We start from the raw sequence: 23,133 nt of genomic DNA, 5'->3' as shown, positions 1-23,133 counted from the left end.
TGAAAAAAAAAATGAGTTTATAATTTCGTCCAGCGGTGCAGTTATGTTTCTCATTAATTTCCCAAAACAAAACTTTTAGCAATCACTGATGGCGACATTTATTCATTCTATGGCGTTAAATTAACATTTTGGAACGAAACTTTCTCGTAATCCCGGATTTTTTTACCTCATACTTTTGTCCAGGTTTCACGTAATGATAAAATATTAAATTTGCAAATTTTCTAATTTTATGAATTTTTTAATTTAATTGATAAGATGTACTAATTTTAGAACTTATTTCTTCAACTATTCATCATTACTTCAATGAAAATAATTTAAACCGAGTCATGTTGTAATTGAAACAAGAGAAAAAAAAAATGGAGTCTATAATTTTGTCCACCACTGTAGTTGGCTGAAAAATAACTTCCAAAATACAAAGAGTGTTCTTCTCTGCAGAAAAACAAAATTTAAATGCAAAAAAAAAAAAAAATGTATTTTTAAGGGTTTGTGAGGCTTGTTTTATCTTTAAAAATCCATGTGTGACTTTTTTCAATGTCATTTTTGTCCCTCTACCTATATTCCAAGACATTAAAAAAAAAAAAAAAGGTTAAAAAAAATGTTTGCCGAAAATGCAATAACTTACTTTTATAAAATACTAATGGAATTAGCAGGGTTTAATAGTGCTTAGTGCACCTAGTTTCCAAAATCCCCTATAATAATTGCTTATTACCTATAATTTTTTCTAATTTTGAGACGATCCCGGGGCCCCTGGACTCCTTATATATATATGCCCTTGTCCTCAACCGATCTTTGACTGTTATTAACGATCCTTTTAAAGTATTGATTATCTTTGCAAACACAGGCCATCCACATTCTATTGTTATACCTATGTTTAAGCAAGAACTTCTTTGTACACAACATTTTTAGTTTTTTTTTTCTGGTGCTAAAATTATTGAGCTGCTTGATGAATTGGAGCAAGCTACATAACATTGGCAGTGTGAAAAAAAGTCTTCTCTTAAATCGGTCCCTGCTACTTTTCAATGTCTGTGCTTGTGACTTATTAACGGTTATTGCAAAGCAAACTTTTATAGGAAACTGCACTCGACTAAATTCAAAAGGATAGTCCGCCTGTGATGATGTTCTTAAAAACTTCGTTTCTAGTTTTGAAAAAAAAAGAAAGCAAAAGGCAGAAACATTATGATTTGACTTGAGAAAAGCCTCGAAGAACCACGTGAGAAACAAAAACAATATCAAATTTATAGTTCGCTATCGACCAAAAGTTGAGATGAAGTACTGAATAATGATTTGAATGGAGGAAAGCCTTCGAAAATAAGGGATTTGAATTTCAATGACAGGTTTTTAATTTCGCAGAAATTAAGAGGCTTTAATTAATTTCTCCCGAACTAATTGAGATTTCGAAAAATCCATTCTTAGTGGTTACTTCCGTAATCATGTGGACATGCCTGCCAAATTTCAAGTCTGAGTCTTCAGCGGTATTGGCTGTGCGTTGATATATATATATATATATATATATATATATATATATATGTTATCTCAGGACATTGATTTTTATATATTAAGATGAATAATTAAATTGAAGTAATGAAAAAGTTTTTCCCCTGTTGGGCCGAAACTATTGTTTTGTGATATCTGACCCGTCTTTATAGTAATTATCTAAAATGGTTTTATAATTTATTTGTTTATTTAGCAGTTTGGTTATGTTATTTTTTAACTATTTTCTCGAATTCGAAATAGTAACAAGTCAGGAATATTGAAAAGTCTTTAAGCATAATACTTAAGATGGAAATACATTTAGCTGCATCTACAGTTGAGAGTTGTTTTATTCGTTACATCAAATTTTGAAAACTTATAGGAATTAAGTTTTAGCTGTTCATTAACATTCTTGATGTATGTGAAATTAAAATTTTCTGATCGATATTTTTTTTAAGTTGTTTAAAATATTTAGTGTTCAAAAATAGTTATCATTTACAGAAGAGAGCAAAATTGAACAGTTGAGAAAATTCCAAAAGTTAACTTTTTATTGCTGTGAACTTATTTCATTGCAAGTTTAAACCAACCTTGTTTTCCTCTTTTCTTAGAATAATTTCGAACCTCTGTTTTAAATAAGTTATAATTTTTAATTTGATTTTTTAAATTTTCTATTCAGATTTTTTTTTTAATTAAAACTGTTGCCAAAAATCAAATCAGTGTTACGTTTACGAGAGCTCTTATTGGGAAAAAAATGATTTAATTTGTCGTAAGCACTATGCATCGAGTCCATCGGCAGTTGATATTTTATCAATTAAGTCAAACTGTCTAAAATTTACACTTAAAGATAAAAGAAAGAAATAAACCATAACTTCTTGCGGCAAAACAAAAGTTGAACAAAAGTTTGAAAAAAAAAATAATAATGGCAGTTTAAAATTTAAATTGGAAGGACAAATGTAAATACCATTCCCTTTCTTAAATACTGCAAAAACTCGGAAAGATGTTTCTAGACTTGTATTTAGTTAACTAATAGCAAAAAAGAAAACAAAACACATCATTTAAAACAATATTTCATTTTAAAAAATTAATAATTCTCTTTAAAAAAACAGATTATATCGAGAATTTTCTAGAATTTTGAAGGAATATTTCTGTATTCACAAGAATTATTACAGTAAGTTGCAGTTATTTGTCAGAGAAGGGTATCCAGGTATGCATTGTGATTGACTCATAAATACTATTTTCCATTTTTTTTTTTACAATAGTAAATATTTTCTGGAATATTTTTAAAAAACATTTTCTATTGCCTTTAGATGTAAGACAGTGTACAAGAAGGTGGATCTTCAAGTATATCTTTTATCGACTTTCAAGGGGGAATAAATATATTTATAGTGCATGAGAGATAAACTGAGCCTTCCTGAAAACGAAACTATGTGTCATGTAAATATGCCCCCCCCCAGGGCCACTCCTCCCCCCCCTGTTTCTGTTCCGTAGACAATTCAGATGAAATAAACAAGATTTATTCCGAGATTTGTATGAAGGTGATATGTATTCTATTCAAGATTATAATGGCCTCGAACACAGAAAAGGGAATTTGAAAGCTTAAAGATTTGAAAGTTAATGAAAACTTGGTGTAAAAAGTTGTCAGGATTGCAAAAAGTTTAAAAGGTATCAATTTAAAAAAAAAAAAAATTGATAATAATATTTCTAAGAGATGAGAAAGAGTATATAAAAGTAAAGCAATGTTTTACAGATGAAAAACTAAAATTTGAAAAAACACTTAACACAGTAAGTTTTGAAAGGTCAAATTTTTTTTTTCTCCAATGCCAAGTTCAAATATTAAAAAATACGTTTAAAAAAGCAAACATTTCCAGATTTTTTTTTTTTTTTTTTCAAATTGAATATTCATCATTTTCTTAAATTTACATTTTTTGCCAAAAAAAAAAAATCTGTTACCTTTCTTAATAGTTATTGGCTTGGTTAAGAGAAACCTCAGTTGATTGAAGCTCAGTTAACGGAGGTTCTACTCTATTTCTGTCCCTTTATATAACTTCAGTCCCATATCCAGAAATTGCATTTTAATAACAAATATTATTTTTAATTAAAAATATTATGTGTGTATTTTTAAAATGTTGTCCTACTTAGGGCAATATAAAAACATTAGCGATGCCTAAATGTTTGCAATGCAAACAAGTAAAAACTCTTGTGAAAATGGAAATAGCCTTTCAAAATTCTAGATAGGTTTTTTTAAAAGAGAGTTATTTAAATTTTTATGAAACATTATTTTAAATGATGTGTTTTGCTTTCTTTCTTGTTATTAGTTAATAGTTAATTAAGTAAAAGTTTCTGAGTTTTTGTTTTATTTAAGTTGGGGAAAAATTATTACATTTGTCCTTACAATTTAAATTTTAAACTGCCATTAATTTTGGTTTTTCAATGCTGATCAATGAATTGTGTCCTTAAATGTCATGTCTTTATATAAAAACTAGCAGTACCCGCACAGCTATGCCTGTGCTAAAAATTTAAAGAAAATCCGTTGAATTAAAGATAGACAAACTGCATCAAAATGACATTTGCAGTAGCTTTCAAATGTAAAAAACTTCCATAATTCATCGCCAAATTCGCCAAGCGACTTTCTCATTAAAAAGAAAATCAATTAACAGACGCACAATGAATTTAAAATAAAGTAATAACAGTAAAATATTCATAAGCAACAGAGGCAACTTCCTCCAAAATGTTTAACAAGAAAGTAATTGAAAAATTGTCTGGAAAAAATGGACCTAGTGTTATAGCAATTTCTCGAAAGAGAGGCCTCGGAAATGGGCTCAACTAGAATCGCTTGTGTCTCCTGTTCTAATTAATTGAAAAAAAATGGAACAAACATCATCTTGTTAGGGAAGGAAAACCCCTTCCAACGATATATAATGTTTGGAGGGTGGAGGGATTTTTTACCTCCTAATTACAATAAAACCTGTAAAGTTGACCACCCTTGTAAGTTGACCTCCTGTCTAAGTTGACCGCTATTTTCAGGCACAGAATTAGATCTACATCATATGATTCAACCTCTATAAGTTGACCACCTGTTTAAGGTGACTAGTAAAATATTGCACCGCAAGTGACCAACTTACACATGTTTTACTACAGCCGAAATTTAGCTTAATTAGTTAATTAGAAAAAAAAACCAATTCGAAATTTAGAATTCGGGCATCGAGGTGCAGACCCCGGGGTATGTTCGAATTTTGTGCCAAGTTTCAGAGCTGTAGGTGCTATGGGGGCTTCTGGACATCGGGTAGAAACAACCGTCACCTTTATATACGAGGCGTGTTTTTAAAGTAAGTACCGTTTTGATATAAAAAAAGAACGAGTACAGATAGAGCTAAGTAATTTAGTGCACAAAAATCTACCACCCTTACGCTATTTTTCGACATTGCTCCCGTGATTTTCCAAGCATTTGTCATAGCGTGGTGCAGGTTTTTGTATACCTATTCGTAAAAAGTTACCGCCCGTTTAGTCAACCATGAGGACTCTTACAGGGCTTTGGCTGGGGCGTTTTTGAACATCCTCTGGTCTGCCCTCACCTCGCTCGCAGCAACTTTGATTTGTTTCGGCATCTAAAGTCTTGCCTTGGCGGTCGATGGCACAACAGCAATAATGAGCTCAGAGAACATGTTATCCCATGGCTGACTACACAGGCGGCAATTTTCTATGAATAGGTATACAAAAACCTGTACCACGCTATGACAAATGCTTGGAAAATCACGGGAGCAATGTCAAAAAATAGCGTAAGGATGGTAGATTTTTGTGCAATAAATTTCTTTGCTCTATCTGTACTCGTTCTTTTTTTATATCAAAACGGACCTTACTTTAAAAACACGCCTCGTATACAGTCGGACCTCCAAAATATATCGAAGTAGCGAATTGCCGGGAAAAAAATCGATATATAGAAATTTCGATGTATAGAAACGGTTTTATTTTATCCTACAAATCTCCTAAAACATTAAAATTAAAGCTGATTTTCGTGTCCGAAACCTAATTTATAATTTATACGAGCATCGGATTAAATGAAAGTTAATAATTAAAAAAATAATAGAAATTACATTTTTGCGCCCTCATACATCTTCATTCTTCGGCAATTCAACATGATCCGCAACCTTAGGGGATTTTCGTTTTGACAAATCGAGAGAAAAGTGAAAAATTAATCTACTTAACTTGAATGATTTTTACTGCAGCTAAAACGACTGGGAACGATAATCAACAGACAAAAGAGATGACTTGAAACTGATTTTACAATATTACTGGTTACAACTAAGATATTTGAAATAAACTTGAGGGAATTTAAGAATTCTAGAACGAAACAACGACCTATCTACACACCCCTCAACCCCAGATTCCTTATGAGTTTCGTAGCAACCTTTAGTGAACATAATTTTCTCCCCTAACCTTCATTTTTCATGAGACAAACAGTCTGGAGAGGAAAAAAAAATCGACGAATGTCTCGAAAAAAAAAATCGATTTATAGAGATTTTTTCGATATATAGAAACAATTTTTCTATGTAATGAACATAGAAATTTGCTTGGATTTCGATCCATAGAAAATTTCGATTTGCGGAGGTTCGACTGTATATAGATGAACGACTATCTATTTCTTTGGCGATGAATGTTTCCTACTTGTCAGTGGCAAAAGTTAAAATCAATGAGGACCTGTTTCTTTCGTTCCAGAGCCGAGCGAGCAGGAAATGCTGGAAAGGGCCATCCAGATGTCCTTGGAGATGCCCCCAGACACATCCTGAGGACGAATTTTTTCTATACCTGTTGATTGTTTGATGATTTATGAATAAAAAGTATTTTCATGTACATACCTTTGACTGTATATTAAAATCCTTACCCGTGCCGTGTGCCTCTTTATTTCTTTCCTTTTGCAGGGCTCCCGAGTGGTCCTCCAGCCTAAGTCCGTTTGTTAGAGTGTGGTACACTTTTACACATTTTGGTCAGTCCTCCTTTAATGATTCTAAAATCAGTTTCAAAAACCCCCTCCCCCCCATCGTCATCGACGATCAACTATTGCCTCAAAGCAGTGTGATATTCAATCTTTCTCGATCCACCGGATTAATATCAAATCTGTAATTTAACTTACTTTATGCTAATCTAGCCTCAATAAAGAAGTAAAAATTTGACCTTCATTTTCCAATCAAGCGTTATAAATAAAAATCGTGTTGCAAATAGTTCATATTTGAATCCGAATTGTAGAACCGTAAACAAACACGGCGCAAAAGGTTTTTTATAATAGAATTTGGAAGCTTTGTGGAAATCGGGACCTGGGTACCAACCAAGGACAGATACAGAAATTGTTCAAGGAGTGGGCGGTTGATTTTTTTAGCTTACCTTTACTACGTATCTAATTATTTACACATGTTTTTTTTTTGGGGGGGGGGGGCACACCATTTTTATCTGACACAACTAAATTGTTTAGATTTTTCCAAGGAGGTTTCTGAAGAACCTATTCCTTTCCTTGTCAACCAAAGATCGCCTGGAATAACCCTCTTAAAACTTCAATTCTAAAAAGCTTCCAGAAGAAAGATCCGAGCCCCATTCCTTTCATAAATGTCGTCAAAGATGGCCTGCACTTGCAATTTATAACTTTAATTTGGAAAAATTGCCGATGCAGGATCCCCCAAGGGAAGGGCAGTCGCCCCTCCTTTGTATCCGTCCTTGGTACCAACCAATGGGACTCCTGTATGTGATCACGATATTGATGCTGACTGTATGGATGCCGAACTGGGATTTTAATTTTAAATTTGAAACATGTTGGGACTAATCACACTTTCAGATGGCCGGGGTTTCAGTTCACTCGCTCGCAAGAGCGTTACGAATGGATGAGCTCTGAACGGAACTCGATTTCCACGCGATCGTTGGCGTGGAAGTGGTTTTTGTTGGAATCTTCACCTGTTTTTCGGCAAAGTGGAAGTTTTTTCAAGTGGTGCAAACCATTTTTTTTTTTTTTTTAACTGAAGAACGGGTTTATTGACAATGCCTTTTCTACTTATCTAAATAAAGACATACATGGGTCAGTAATCATTAATGGAAGCCCATGGCCGCCGACCCTCTCAAACTTTTACAATATGATCCCGAAGGAAGAAAAAGGCCGATCCCCTAGTTTCCGACGAGGCTGACGTTAAAAGGAGGCGATTTGCCCCCCCCCCCTCACACATACTTTTTATAGGTCATTTATTTATTTTATTTTCCAATTTAGAAACCTAAACTAGGAATTGTAAAAAAAAAAAAAAAAAGCAGAAGTATCAAAATTTTCAGATCTTGTATATCTGTTTACGAAACATTATTTAGCCCGAGCAGTCACTTTTAGCTTATGTTATTCATTGTTTTGATATTAGTAAACCAATTGTTTCACTTAAAAACAAGCTGCAATTGTTCAATGAAATTTACCAAGTTTTGTGACACCTCAAAATGCTTTGGGGTAAATAATGTAAGTCTCATTCATTGTCTAAGTGTTTTTTCGGGGAAAGTTATTGTGTATATAATTCATCAAAATTTTAAGAAAAACGCGAGTTAATCTGTTAGATTTGCATCAGTGACCACTCAATCATTGCTCAGCCTTAGCAAAGTTTTGTACCCCCTTTTTTTTTGAGCAATCACGATTGCTTATTGTTCTCACTTTACTGTTTTGATGTCCTTTGATTTTATTTTCTCACCAGCACCCTCTGCAGCGTCACCGTCGGCCGGGTCCTCACGATGCTGCACCTATAGCGAAAGCAGTCTCCAGGTTGCATCCATGTCCTACACACACGCGCATACATACACAACTACACACACGCATACATACAGACACCTACACATACACAAAAACATACACACAACTACTCACACATTCATGCCTGCACACAGACACAAACACATATGCCTACACACACCCCCCCACACACATTCATACACACAACTACCCACACACTTATGCCAGCACACAGATACAAACACACATACACATACCCCCTACACACATACCCCCCACACACAAACACATACGACACACACTCGTGATTGCGAAAAACATAATTTGAATTCAAAATGTCAAAATTTAAAAAAAAAATTTTTTTACTTTTTTTTTACTTTAATTTTTTTGCTACTGCTAAAAATCTTACAGCTTTTTGTTGTCAATTTTTTGCCCCCCCCCCACCCTTTTTCAGTCCCAATCACCGCCTCTGCTTGACATGGCCTGTCCGTGTTTCTAGGGGCAGTTTCGAAGAAAGGCCTGTTCGTCGTGCACCATTTAGAGCGCCAGATTAAATGATCCTATGGACAGGGCGTTCAAAAACGGTATGAAGACAAGACAGTTTTACAGCTAGGGTGTGGGGCACCCCTATAGGAGGTTACTATGGCCTCCAAAAATCGTTCTTTATCGCAAATTTTGGCTCACTGTTTGGAAAATTTGGAGACATACAGTATTGCAACTTTTTAAATCATGCCTAATGTCTCTTGTCATTGGCAGGTTGGTTATATATGCAAGTAAGTGTTTTGTTTCATTTATTGTTTGTTTATCATTTTGTTAGAAATTTCCTCCCCTCCCTGAAAATTTGGGTGCAACCCCCGGCTAGGATGGTTCGGGCTCTCTTAACTTGTCTACAGATTTTAAACTTGTCTACCGAGAATCCCCCCCCCCTTTTTTTAAAAGAATTTATCTTGCTTATCATTTTTCACTTTTTCTGCTAGTGTTTCGCTTATCAGATATTTGATGAGCAACATCGGACAGAAGAAGCTTAGAAAAATGACTTAAACATCTGGTCTGTTATGGACGGTGGCGTAAAGCTAGTGCGTCGTCCATTCGTAACTGCAGGGTTGCCAAATGCTCCGATTTTGCGGAGTTGTTCCGCAAAAATGACGAAACTCCGCCGCTCCGCAAAGAAGTTACTTTGCTCCGCATTTCCCGGCCGAAAGTTTTCAAGTTTAAATTTTGCTATTTTATCATAACAAACGTGTAAATATGGGAAATAAAAGATGCTTATACTCGAAGATTGAAATAGTGTTTAAAGCAGTTTTATTAATTCTGAAATAATTTTTATACTCTTGCTTAAAATGAATTATTAAAGCTAAGAATTAATTTAACAGAAATATAGCGGCTATAAAACAATTTTAGAACAGGTGGTTTTAGTTATTTTTTATTGATTTTTATACAAAATACCGAATTGCTCCGCAAAATTTTAATTTGCTCCTCAAAGTGTTTGTCCAAGGTTGGCAACTCTGTAGGTGCAAGGAAAGGTCTTCGCTCGTGTCCATAGCTAACTGAAAATTCAGTGAATAAAAAATCACCGAAGAGGGAAACAAATATCGAGCAAATACGCTCAATAATCCCAAAATCTCGACACTTAAGAAACTGTATGATTTATGCATGTGTACTACATATACAGGGTGGATCACGAAGTGAACGTACACATCCAAACACTCATCAAAGAATGCGTGATCGGAAATAACTCGCAAAAAGGCGCCGGCGCAGTTGGAAACGCGGCACATGCAAACATCCTGCTGCTTGGCCCGTTCGCTCACCAGATCTTTCATGCCTCGATTTCTTTCTGTGGCGACGGCTGAAGGCTCTTATGTATGAGACACCCATTGAATCCCTCGAGAAACGCGTCGCGAGACTCTCGAAATGCTCCCCCATTCTTTGCCGCTGTTTCAAACAAATGCTAAGAAACTTATTGATGGCTAAATCAGGCATGGTACAATTTCTGCTCTTAGGAACATGATTGATGGAAAATCCCGGGCTCGCCTCTTTTGGTGGCTCTCGTCTCTCCTGGGCTGAGGGAGTTGCTTCTTTTAGAACGGTATCCGACTGCGTTCGAAGACATTTTTTTAAAAAATAACTTGAATACTTTTTTTAATGTTATTTTTTAACTCCATATGTTTCAAAACTATGAAAACAATGTAAAACCACGCTTTCAAAATATTATTTTTTTTAAAAATGGACATTTTTGAAGAAAAATAGTGAAAAAAATGTGTCTTACGCTAACAGCCATGGACAAAATTTGGTTCTAATCACACACAAATACTTGTAGTAATACATTTGTATGACATTCATGTGTGTTTTGCTCTGAAAGTTTTCTTAATTTTCAAAAAAGTTCTGAAATATAGCCGAATAAAGTTCCTATACTGGTATTTTTTCGAAAACAAACGCCTTTGTTTAAACTCATCCGCATGAAAATATTATTTAATAATAAAATTCAGCTTAACTTTTAAAGGAAAACATCAATCATATTACAGAGAACTATCTCAGAAAATTTCGCATCAATACTCGAATAACTTTTTGAGATATCATTGTTACAGTAGACAGTTTTCTTCAAAAATGTCGTTTTTCGGAAAACGCAATTTCTGGTCTGGAGTTCAGTGTACGATTCTGTAATTAACTCTAGTTCTAATTCACGTAGAGTAAAAACTAAGACAGTTTTGGAAAGCTAATGAATCAGACTACAAAATGAAATCATTAAAACAATTAAGGATATTTCATCGAAAATGTCGATTTTAACGCAGTCGGATACCTTAATGGGCATGACTATCTACAGGCCCATTTATATCAAATCGATCAGGCCAATTCCCCGCGAAACATCTCTTTAGTTGCTCCTCCCTTTTTGAGGTTCGTTACATCGATGATTTCCGAGCCCTCACGCTCTCTAGAGTCACTTCAATATTGTAGTGGACTGCAAGACGCCTCAGGTCCGAAAAAACGATGAAATAAAAAAAACTGCTTCGAACCGTTATTGTAGTTTTAAGTCACCACATTTGCTTTATTGACATAATCGATCTTTGTGACTTTTTGCCTCGTTGCACCTCTGATGAAAGTTATTCGTTTGCAGCGTGTACTAGTGGTGTTCCGGATATCCGAGGAAAAATAAAAATCTATCCGTATCCGTTACTTTTTTGACCGATCTTTTCGATTCTGAAAATTCTTAAATGTTTGAATAAAAGACTCTTAAATTCCGTTTAAATTAGGTTTTATTCCCTATTTTAATTATAAGGTATCATTTCAGAAGCCAACGGCACTCTGAGACATGTTTTTTTTTTAATTTTTAGTTTAATATTAGTTTTTGTTATTGATTTGGGGTTTCTGTTTTTCTTCATTTTTGTTTTTCCCGTCATCCTTCAAAAAAAGTGAGACAAAATTCTGTATTTACTGTTTGTAAAGGTGTTCCCGGCTCTGTTATTCCGTCGGTCGGAGTAATTTGGGTGGAATGGGTCAGCGCTGCATTTATGCTGAAATAAAATGCGAAAAATTATTTCTAGCCTGTCCAGTAGCAGCTTTACATTCCTGCTGTATCCTACACCTACCGAGCAAGCTAGAAATAATTTTTCATTCTATTAAGCTGCTCTGACCCGTTCGTTCCAACTCTCCATCAATTTTAACGGAGATTTCTTCAAAGAGTAAATCATAGTCTTTATTATATTTTCGGCGTAGATGACGTTTTTTGAAGAAACAGTGTTATTATAGGGACGAGAATACCTTCTGTTCCATTTTACACTTGGATAGTTGAATTGGGCAAAAAAAAAAAAAAATTTGAGATCCGTATCCGCGGATCTTGACACGAATGATCCGTATCCGCGGATCTACTTTTTTAACGATCCGGCACATCACTAGTGTGTACTATAACCTCTTGAAGTTCTGCCCGTCATTTATAAATCAACCGCTGTATATGCACTGTGCTGTAGTGCTATATAGCACTCCATGAAAACTGTGGTACAGATGTGATATACCCCCCCCCCCATTTGGCGACATCCGATTTTTTGCACAAAATTGAAATATTTTTCTCGCCAATGAGGCGATCATTTTTTAAGCATGGCATCCCTGTCGAAACTAACCTGTGTTTGACAAGCCGAAGGCAATCTTAGAATCTTATTTTGTGTTAGTTTAAATTCAGTAGTTGTGTTTTGATGAATAAATATTAGAAAATACCAGTTTCTTCAAACTTGAACATTAATTGAAAGTGGTTCCAACTTGGTGTGTATCTGTTCGGTGCCATTTGTCATTTTGTTTCAGAATGAGTGTGAGGATTTATATCATAATAAGGTAAGTTCTTTTTTCTAGAATTAAAAAAAAACCTCTAACTTCCGAAATTCATTGTGTTTACATAACCTTGAAGGTTTCTTGTAGTTTTTTAACTTTATTTTTACTGTATGTAAATTAATTTTACAAAAATAGTACGGTTATTTTATTCTAAAAGTTAATTCTTATCGATGCCACGAATTATTTAGACATTCTATGAACGTGTCTTCTTTAGGTGCTGAATTTCTAAATATAAGTTGACTCTAGCATTTTATAAAAATATGAAGGTGTTATTTTATGTAAAATATAATAGGTATTTTGAAAGCATGTCTTAGATAGCAAATTAATGTATGGTATTTTTATATTGTTAATGTTTGGGTTGTTCTGTTGAGACATTTCTACTTTTCATGCATCGAAATTTGACTAACGAAGCGTTTTTTTTGGCTGAAATAGTTATTGATTTTGGGGATGTTTTCCGCTTTAAACATCACAATTTGAATCGCTTTGCTCTTTTCCAGCAGAGTATGAGAAATTTTTGTTCAATGAAATGCATGTTGGAAAATAGCTTTTATTTCTATTGGTAAATATTTCATTGGTGAGCTGTTATAGTAATTTGTCAATTTAAGCATTGTAAATACTTTCTAGTAATTTTTCTTTGTGTACAAAAACTTTCTAGTTTCTGGTAAAAATTGAAGCGTATATTCGCGATGTTTTTTGTTGTGGTTTTATGTTGTTTTTATATATATTGTGTTCTGAAGTGCTTTGATCATGTTTTTCTATCTGAATTTTTCCTGTTGGCGCTAAAAAAGCATCGCTAAGAACGATGTACAGTCGAGTCCCGCTACAACGCGATCCGACTTGAGCGAAATGGCTATAACGCCATTTTTTCCCCGGTAAAGAATTTTATTCCCAACGCAAATTCTTCACCCGCAACATGAACATTTTCCGAAGGGAATCGCGGTTTTTTCGTGAATAAACCTTCATCCCTTTGACATCGCTGAGGGCGGTTCCCACACCGTACTAGTCTAAACATCGCTTATACAAATAACTACTCCTCATTTTCCAATTTTTTTTTCATTCTATATGGTAAAACTGATCAAATATATTGACACCTAAGAGCGCTGTTTCATTTAAAACTGAAGATAGAAGGAAAAAGTTTCAACAACTATAGTGCATTTGTTTTTCTTACTACATAATGTACGTACCGTAGTGGTCTATTTTACGTCTTCCTTTCCCATTGATCATTGATTTTGTGCATCGTAGCAGTTTTTTATGTTAAATAAAGCGTTTTTTTCTTTAAAAATACAATAAGTAAAAATTCAATTTTTTGTTTGAGAAACAGTAATGTATAGTCAAGAAATTATTTTTAACAGTTTGAGGTGGTGTTTACAAGTGTCTTTAGTCGTATAGGTATGTTTATAAAAGTTTATACGCATACCCTTTTCCACAACGCCAAATTTCAACTTACGCGAAGGGTCTTGGAACGTAAGTCGGGACTCGACTGTATGACATATGTCGTCATACATCGTTTTCTTGGCGATGCTTTCTTGGCGCCAACAGGGAAAAAGTCACCTAGAGTGGGGTATATGACATTAGTTCCAAAACTGTTAAGGTAAAAGTGAGAAGAACGTAGACTAGGGTGGTTCAAAAAAATTTTTTTTTTCGAGCTAAAGTCCAGGACCCCCCACCCCCCACCCCTATTTTTTTAGACTCACTAATAGTATTATGCTGTAAACGTTTTAGCTTCTCGCTCAAATTTTAAGAGGGTGCTCAATGACCCTCCGTTTAGCATTAGCCGTAGCATAGAAAATGTCACACATTTAGAAACATTTCATTTCCCCAGCTGCTTTTTTGTAAATAATTATTTTATTGCAATGTATATGCATAGTACTGGTGTATATTATGATGTGTACCAGAGGCCCGATCATCCTGACATTGGACATGGGGCACATTTCTATTTCAGGGCCCCCCTAGGGTCCGACTAAGATTTTTGAAGACACCAGGCACGAAATTCATTTTTGCCCCCCCCCCCTTTTCCGCCTTTTTTATATGTTGAAGCAATAAAATGTTTCGATACTTGCGTTTTTACACAACCATACTACTAAATTTGGTGGCACCGCATATCACAATATAATATATACATTTAAATAAAATAATAGTTTAAAAAACTATAAAAAAAAACACGCTTTCGTAGCAAAATGAACTAAAAAGTGAAAAATAATCTTTGGATGATAGTAGTTGACCAATCACTTCATTTTAATGTAATACAAAAAAGCGTGGGGTGCTCTCTATTTACATTTTTGCTTGGACAACAAATGGAAGAAATTCAAGACAACTGATAAGAAGCCCCCCACGCTTTTTTGTATTCCATTAAAATTAAGTGATTGGTCAACTACTATCATCCAAAGATTATTTTTCACTTTTTAGTTCATTTTGCTACGAAAGCGTGATTTTTTAGTTTTTTAAACTATTATTATTTTTCTGTTTTTAGTCTTACGTTGGAGAATTATCAAGCGACGAAATTATTTATAAAACAAGTGCGAGGTAATATCTTAAAGTTAAGACAAGGGCACCCCGATGGGAAGCTACTGTGAGTCATCGATGTATGTGTATGGAAATCATATTTATATTACTTTGAAAATTTGAGATGCATTTGAAGAAAAGTTTTGTTCAACAATGGTCTGATCAGCAATGAATTTCCTATTGAAGGCTCACCTAAATTTTGGCATGAAATGAGTTAAAAACAATTACATTTCATGTTCGAATTACCTTGGAACATTGGAACAAATTTTGTCTGATGCAGAAAAATTAAAAGTTTTTGTAGATATTTTTAAATAATTTTTGCGAGCATTTTTTAATGTTTTTTTTTTTTTTTCAATTTTTCCTTTTTCACATTGTTGGATTTGTGCCAAAATATTGATAAAAATTGGTGTAAACTAACAATTAAAAGAGTTAATTAATTAATTTGATTATAGAATATTGCATTGTCATCGGGTCTGAGGTCGCGTACCAAATTTCAAAAGAATCCGATTGCAGGAAGTGGGCGAAATTTGAGCTGCAAGATTCCGTTACAAGATGTATACATACGTACATACATACATATATACATACATACATACATACAGGTGAAGTTAGTAAAAGCGTGTTAAAAAGTAGAAGAGATATAGTGGTATACGATAAATATATAAAATGTAGTTAAACTTTGCCCATTGCAGTAAACCGTAAATACCAAAATTATCTATGATATAACTTTTAATAGTAAATACAGACTAAATTTGGAGTGGTTTTCTGATTTGCAATGAGATCACATTTTTAAGGGGAATTTTTATCAACAAATAGATTTTTACCTTGTTTTGGCATTTGCAAAACTATCAATGATATCATTGTACTCTAGATTCTGAGTAAAATCATTATTTATTTTTAATTAGCATGATAAATTAAGGGGATTTTGGCCCCCCTGAAATCTAAGGGGAGGGGCCTGTGCCCCACATGCCCCTGCGGTAATCAGGCTCTGTATGTAGCATAGCTTTTTCAGTTCAAAGTATTTTTTTTAACCCCCCTCCCCATAGGTATAAAGCTAGGGGGAGGGGGTTGAGCACCCTCTTTCAGTTGAAATTGGAAGCTAAATTTTTCCGGTACATTACTATTCACAAGTCAAAAAATATGGAGGGGTGTCCTGTTATCTAGGGAAAAAATTTTTTAGATATATTTTTGAATCACCGTAATGTAGGCGTGAAGAGAGGTCGTTTGGAAGGTCACCGCCGTGACCTCCTAAAAATGTCCTGATTTGACAAATTTGGAAACTAGATTATTTTTTTTCAATGACGCTTATTTCTTTTGATTAGTAGATTATCATATGTGAACAATGTGTCTGCTTGTGGTTTATCATTCTGTAAATTGCGATCTCCCCTCCCCCAAATTAAAGTCTGGGGGCGCCTTGTATTATCCCCAAGGGCGCACATTGAACTTAAATTTTTGGATGGGGGAAAATTCTCAGTTTGTCGAATGAAACTCCGAATTTTGGCGAAGGATGAAATACGATCAGTCACACATTCCCTATCTTTACATTACAGCTGATGAGAACGGATATCATGCATTAAACAATTACAGTCGAACCTCCATATATCGAACTTCCACATATCAAAATTTTCTATATATCTAAATCCCAGCAAATTTCTATGTTCATTACCTAGAAAAATTGTTTCTATACATCGAAAAAATCTCTATATATCGAAGTTATTATCGAGACGTCCGTAGTTTTTTTTTTCCATTTCAGATTGTTTGTCTCATGAAAAATGAAGGTTAGGAGAGAAAATTATGTCACTAAAGGTTGCTACGAAACTCATAAGGAATCTGGGGTTGAGGGATGTGTAGATAGGTATCGTTATTCCGTTCTGGATTTCTTAAATTCCCACAAGTTTATTTCAAATCTGAGTTGTAACCAGTAACACTGTAAAATCGGTTTCAAGTTATCCCTTTTGTCTGTTGATTATCGTTCCTAATCTTTTTGGATTCAGTAAAAATCATTCAAGTAAAGTAGATTGATTTTTTACTTTTCTCTCGATCACATTGTGAAAACAAAAATCCCCTCATGTTGCGGATAAAGTTGAATTACCGAAGAATGAAGATTTATGAACCCGCTAAAATAAAATTTCTGTAATTTTTTAATTATTAATTTTTATTTAACCCGATGCTCGTATAAATTAGAAATTTGGTTTCATACACGAAAATTCGCTTTAATTTTAATGTTTTGGGAGTTTTTTTATGATAAAATAAGATCATTTCTATTGAACCCGATAAAATATAATTTCTGTAATTTTTTAATTATTAATTTTTATTTAATCCGATGCTCGTATAAATTAGAAATTTGGTTTCATACACGAAAAATTAGCTTTAATTTTAACGTTTTAGGAGATTTTTAGGATAAAATAAGATCATTTGTCTGTATCGAATTTTCGATATTTCGAATTTTTTTCTGACAATTTGCTACTTCGATATATGGAGGTTTTTTAATGGCGATGATGTCGCCAAATTTACCGATTCGTCATCGAATTTCTCCGAATTACGAAACTTGTTTGGAGATCACAGTGTCTATGTTTTAAATCCCCTTAATCGTAATCGAATCGGAGGTATTGAAAAAGGAAACTATTTTCATTGTGAACAGTAGGGGTTAGATTGGGTGTCTGATCGATGCACTTTCGGAAGATTTGGGAAAAGGAAAAAACCGTCTGCGAAGAGGTTTTCGAAATGAATTCCTCCACTTTACGGCCATTCCAACGAGCCTCCCTTCCTGGCACCGTGCCAAGTAACGGAGAGGAGGGAGCTTCTTTCCGAGAGGAATTAGAATTTTGTGCCATTTCGAGAAATAAGAGGGGCAAGAGTGCCGACCCCTTGGCCAGGAATTTAGGGGGCAGGGTGATTGTGAGTTCACCAAAAAATACCTGAAAGTTTCAAAGCGAGAACGGGGGGGGGGGGGGGGGTTATCTTTGGCCCCTATTACTTAAGTGCACCTATGCCATAGTATTAAATAGTTCAATAGTCAGAGTCAAAATAGTGTGTGTACATTTGATTAAAATTTTAATGGGTTACAAAGTTACTTTTGAGCTGGTGTTATACAAATTATCTTGACATTTGTCCATCTTAAGGGATAGGTGTCCATCTTAAGGCTCTTGCAGGTATATTTGATGAGTATTATATAATTTTTAAGAAATTTGCGGAGGTAGGGAGATAAAAGCATAACAAAAAAAAAACATAATTCCGGTATTTTCGGACATGAAAATACAGTAAATACGTCCGAAAATACCGGAAATTCGGTAAAATACCGGAACACAATCACCCCTGTTAGGGGGCTCAGAGACCGATCATTCTGATATTAGACATGGGGCACAATTCTATTTCAGGGCCCCCTTAGGGCCCGACAAAGATATTTTTGAGAACACTGGGCATGAAATTCATTTTGTGCCCCACCCCTCCTATTCCTGCTTATTCTATTTAATGAGCTATAAAATATTTCGATACTTGTGTATTAACACAGCCATGCTAAATTTAGTGGTACCTCATATCAAAATATAGTACTATATATTTAAAAAGTAGAAGTGATATAGTATAGCACTTTGCCCCGTTGCAGTATACCGTAAATATTAAAGTTATTTTAATAGTAAATACAGACTAAGTTTGGAGAGGTTTTAGGATTTTTGCACAGAGATCAAGTTTTTAAGGGGAATTTTTATCAACTAATAAGAGATTTTTTTCCTTGTCTTAGTATTTGCAAAAATATCAATGATATCATTGTACTCTAGATTCTGAGTGAAATTATTATTTATTTTGAATTAGCATAATAAATAAAGGGGATTTTGGGCCCCCCCTGAAATTTAAGAGGAGGGTACTGTGCCCCGCATGCCCAGGCTCTGAGGGGGCTCCGTTACATTGCCTCCCTGCCTTTGAAAAGTCGATGCTTTTGCAAACAAGTATAGGTGTGGTTTTTGTTGTTTTGCCCCCCCCCCTTTCGTCGGAGAAATTCAAAATGACGGGCACGGTACAGGGTACAGACCTCCCCCGCATGGGCACCCAAATGCGAAATTTTAAGGGGGGGGGGGCAGATATTTTCCCCATGGAAACAAGTTCAGCAATTTGACATTTTCAATAACATTTACTGCATTAATGGCTGGAGAAATGTTTTTACATTTTTGCAAAGGAAAAAGTACTAAAAGTAAGGAAGTTCTCATTTTAAAGGAGAGGGGAGAGCATCGAGCCTTCACTTGCCCCCCCCCCCCCATATGGGCGCATATGCTTTTGACAAATATGACAGGTTGTAGTTGGGGGAGGGCGGAATGCAGGACGATGCCGTTGCCAGAAATATTTGGTCTATTGAAAAAATAGTGTTAGGAAAAATAAATCGGTTTCAAATCACTTTAAAAAAAAATAATAATGTAGACTTTTTAAATGAAGCCTGGCTAAGTCAACTAAACCGAGCTTTTACTGCAATACAAAAATCGATCAGCCATGACATCTACGCTATCAAAAGGGAGGTGAATTCCCCCAATTATTTTTTTTTTCTACTGCAACACTGATAAATTTCAAGTATCAGCTTTGATAATATAATAGTTTAAAAAAGTAAAAAAACACGCTTTCGTAGCAAAATGAACTAAAAAGTGAAAAATAATTACTTTGAAAATTTGAGATGCATTTGAATAAAAGTTTTGTTCAACAATGGTCTAATCGGCAATGAATTTCCAATTGAAAGCTCGTCTAAATTTTGGCATGAAATGAGTTAAAAGCAATTATATTTCATGTTATAATTACCTTGGAACATTGGAACATATTTTGTCTGATGCAGAAAAAGGTTTTTGTAGATATTTTTAAATAATTTTTGGCGAGCATTTTTTAATGTTTTTTTTTTTAATTTTTCCTTTTTCACGTTGTTGGATTTATGCCAAAATATTGATTAAAATTGGAGGAAACTAACAATTAAAAGAGTTAATAAATTAATTTGATCATAGAATATTGCATTGTCATCGGTCTGAGATCGCGTGCCCAATTTCAAAAGAATCCGATCGCAGGGAGTGGGCGAAATTTGAACTGCAAGATTCCGTTACAAGATACATACATACATACATACAGGTGAAACTGATAAAAGCGTGTTAATAATAGGCTTCAACCTACTAGGATCAGCATAATAGATAAAAATTAAAGATTCTGGGGATGATTCTCCCCTCCCCCCTCTCTTCCTCTGCAGTGCCCGTGATGTTCAAATACTCATTGTTCCCCCAGAAACCTTAAATGTTGAAATGACAAGCCTTGTGTAGCTCAAGGCAGTTAGAGGAGTGTGGGGGGGGGGGGAGTTATCTAACAACTTGAGCTTCTGAATTGCTTATTTTGTGTGCGTTCAAATACATAATCAATGCTGTATATCTAACGCTGATGGACGGCTAAACGACATTTTACCTGTTGATATATCGAGTAAAATTAGCAAAAATAGTTTAACTTTTCCTTCGCAGAGTCATACACAAGGAGAATATGCAGTATTCTAGCAATAAGCGACCTACCGCTCTAGTTGTCAAGTTACTCAATAGATGCCGCCACTTACATTACACGAAAGCGACATCGGTTTCAGCAACGGTAGATCACCTGCTGGGAGAAGACCGAATATTCTCTCTGTCGGAGTTCAGTCGAATCACGTTCTGACGAACTCGAAATCATTCCGCTACATCGAAAGATCGTTACTAAATAACCCGATGCGGGATTATAGAAGTGTTTCGCTGTAACGAGGTTCGACTGCACTCCAGAGTAGCGCGGGGAAGATATTGAGAGACACAGTCAGTAGTCTATGAATCATCAACAGTTTTAATAATCGACCATTTATAATCATGTACAAGCTGCTCAGAATAGTGTAAAATAATATCTTCTTTACAACGACGTCTTTTTACAAGTCTGCAACTCTAAACGAATCGAGAAAAAGTGAGCGAGAGTCCGTCCGTCGCCGCGGTGCCCTCTCCACTCGTCTATTTGTATTTGAACACTGCGAATGCAAATACAACCAGCAACAGTCAAGAATATTGCTGGGAGGCTGATTTCAGTACCGAGCATTTGTGGCTGTCTTTTTCCGAAAGTTTGTTATCAATTGCAAACGTCAAAACAAAAAAGTATTTTTTTTAAAAAAAGGAAATAAAATAAAAGTCCTCAGGTTGTATCTCATATGCTCAATTAGAAAATGTGTTTTGTAGTTAAGATTTTATTTATTTATTTGAGCTCAAAAACGCACCATTTCTCGAAGTGGAAGCATCGTAATGAACAACGTTCTCAAATTGTTAGTCTTGTATAATTTACTGATTGGATGTATGGCAATAAAAATAATTGAAATATTGCTCCCAAGTACGAAGTTAAGTACTGTGGAAAGAATGTATTAAGGAAGACCTAAAGGGTTTTCACCCAGACGAATACCAATGGGGGGGGGGGGGGGTCTTTTTTGAGACTCTTCACTCTCATATAGGTCCTCAAGCCAGACCCTATGTAACAAAGTTGAGAAATACGTCGAGTGCTGCGAGATTTCTTTCAGCTAAAAAGAATTCTTATGCAATAAAGTTTTTGCAATTTGTTTTATCTTCCTTCATTTCGTCAATCAAGATGACTACCGTGCCGTTCGAACTTCTTCCCCGGTCGTTTTCGACCAGCCACGGGGAAGAAATCGCATCCGATTGACAAGAAGCTAAATTCGTCCATTGGCCGAGTAAAAGCATTGTTCAAGTATTCTCCCAATAGACGATCTACGGTTCTAGTTGTCTAGTTACTCAATAGATGGCGCAATTGATTTCAGTGGCGCCATCTATTGAGTAACTAGACAACTAGAGCGCTTATTGGGAAGAACATTCGAGGCGGTCGAGAATTGAGCTGAATGTGGGTTGTGCTTCCACTCGAGGATTTGGGTGCGATCGTCATTCAGTGGACATTCGAAGCAGCCTTTCGAGTGTTCGATTCTGGTGGATCACACATTCCGAGACAGTTTTGAAAAGGGCACCGAGGAGTCGAATCGGGAAAAATGGTGATTCGACCCATTACTTCCTGCTGGCCAACCCTCGGTTATGAATGGGTGCAATGTAGCAACGTTAAGGTTTTCATTGTTGGGGGCAAAATAGACAGAATAATTACTCTCTCCTTACGAAAAAAAAAATATGAAAGTACAATCAATAATTTAAAACATTATTATAGTGAGCTTGAAAACTATTGTAAATTGTTAGACAACTATGAGTAAAAATTTGTAAAAATAAAGAAAACAAAGCATAAAATAGGGGCTGGGGGTGGAAAGAGCACAACTTCAAATTTAAAATCGAGATAATTATAGTTTCAAATTCAGTATCCATATCGATAGTTTAAAAAAAAAAAATCTGCCGAAGTAAAAATGATCAAAAATGTGTCTCAAATACTAAACTTGGTCAATAATAACCGAAACAAAAAGCAAAAACACACAAACAGTTATGGCTATGAATATAGTTCAATTCCTTTATCACAGTTTGCAAAATTCTCATATTTTTCTTTTATGACATTTTTCATAAATACAACATGCTAAAGTTTTGGTGTAAAAAACCTTAAAAACAAATTTGGACTCAAAATCTGACTTTTTGTATTGAAAAGTAAACCTTATTATTCCACTTTTTTTTGCACTACAATGTCTGTAACATTTCTAACTGCTCCTTTTTTTCACTTATTTATTATTCTATAGGACCTGCAAACAAATATGTTATTGCTATTTTTTTATTCTAATGCTTCGAAAAGGGAACAACACTCTCTAATTGTCGTCAAACTGAATCATTTGGATCAGTGGTCTTCAAAGGGGGGGGGGGAGGATGAAGTGCCGTAATATGTGTCGGAGAGTCCCGCGAGGCAAGACAAAAGTTCAGAACAATAATTAAAACTCGCATCAGTTGTTCATTCGTGAAAAACTGCTAAGAATGAATGTTTTTGTAGTGTTCGTGGAATGCAAAGATTGTGAAAGCAAACTTAAAGCATCACTGGCTTGGCCATCGAGAGATGGCGCCACCAGTCATCTCCACTTCTACGATTTAGACACGAGCTGAAGGGGAGAGAAGTTGGGGGTATGAAATGAGACAGCAGGTAGCAACAGAGTTAGATTT

The 23,133-nt window shown here is 35.0% G+C and overlaps 1 protein-coding gene across 1 annotated transcript in view; it reads left to right on the top strand.

Moving 5' to 3' along the window:
* LOC129226013 (ataxin-3-like) overlaps nucleotides 1–6,346 on the top strand; it is a 43,513-nt gene extending 37,167 nt beyond the window's left edge. The window contains 1 exon segment of the mRNA XM_054860587.1: nucleotides 6,184–6,346. Within this exon segment, the coding sequence (XP_054716562.1) occupies nucleotides 6,184–6,254 (71 nt within the window). The 3' untranslated portion in view covers nucleotides 6,255–6,346.
* The last annotated feature ends 16,787 nt before the right edge of the window (nucleotides 6,347–23,133 follow it).

Source organism: Uloborus diversus, chromosome 7 (assembly GCF_026930045.1).
Source record: "Uloborus diversus isolate 005 chromosome 7, Udiv.v.3.1, whole genome shotgun sequence".
Classification (NCBI taxonomy): domain Eukaryota; kingdom Metazoa; phylum Arthropoda; class Arachnida; order Araneae; family Uloboridae; genus Uloborus; species Uloborus diversus.
This window is presented reverse-complemented; position numbering and strand designations above follow the sequence as displayed.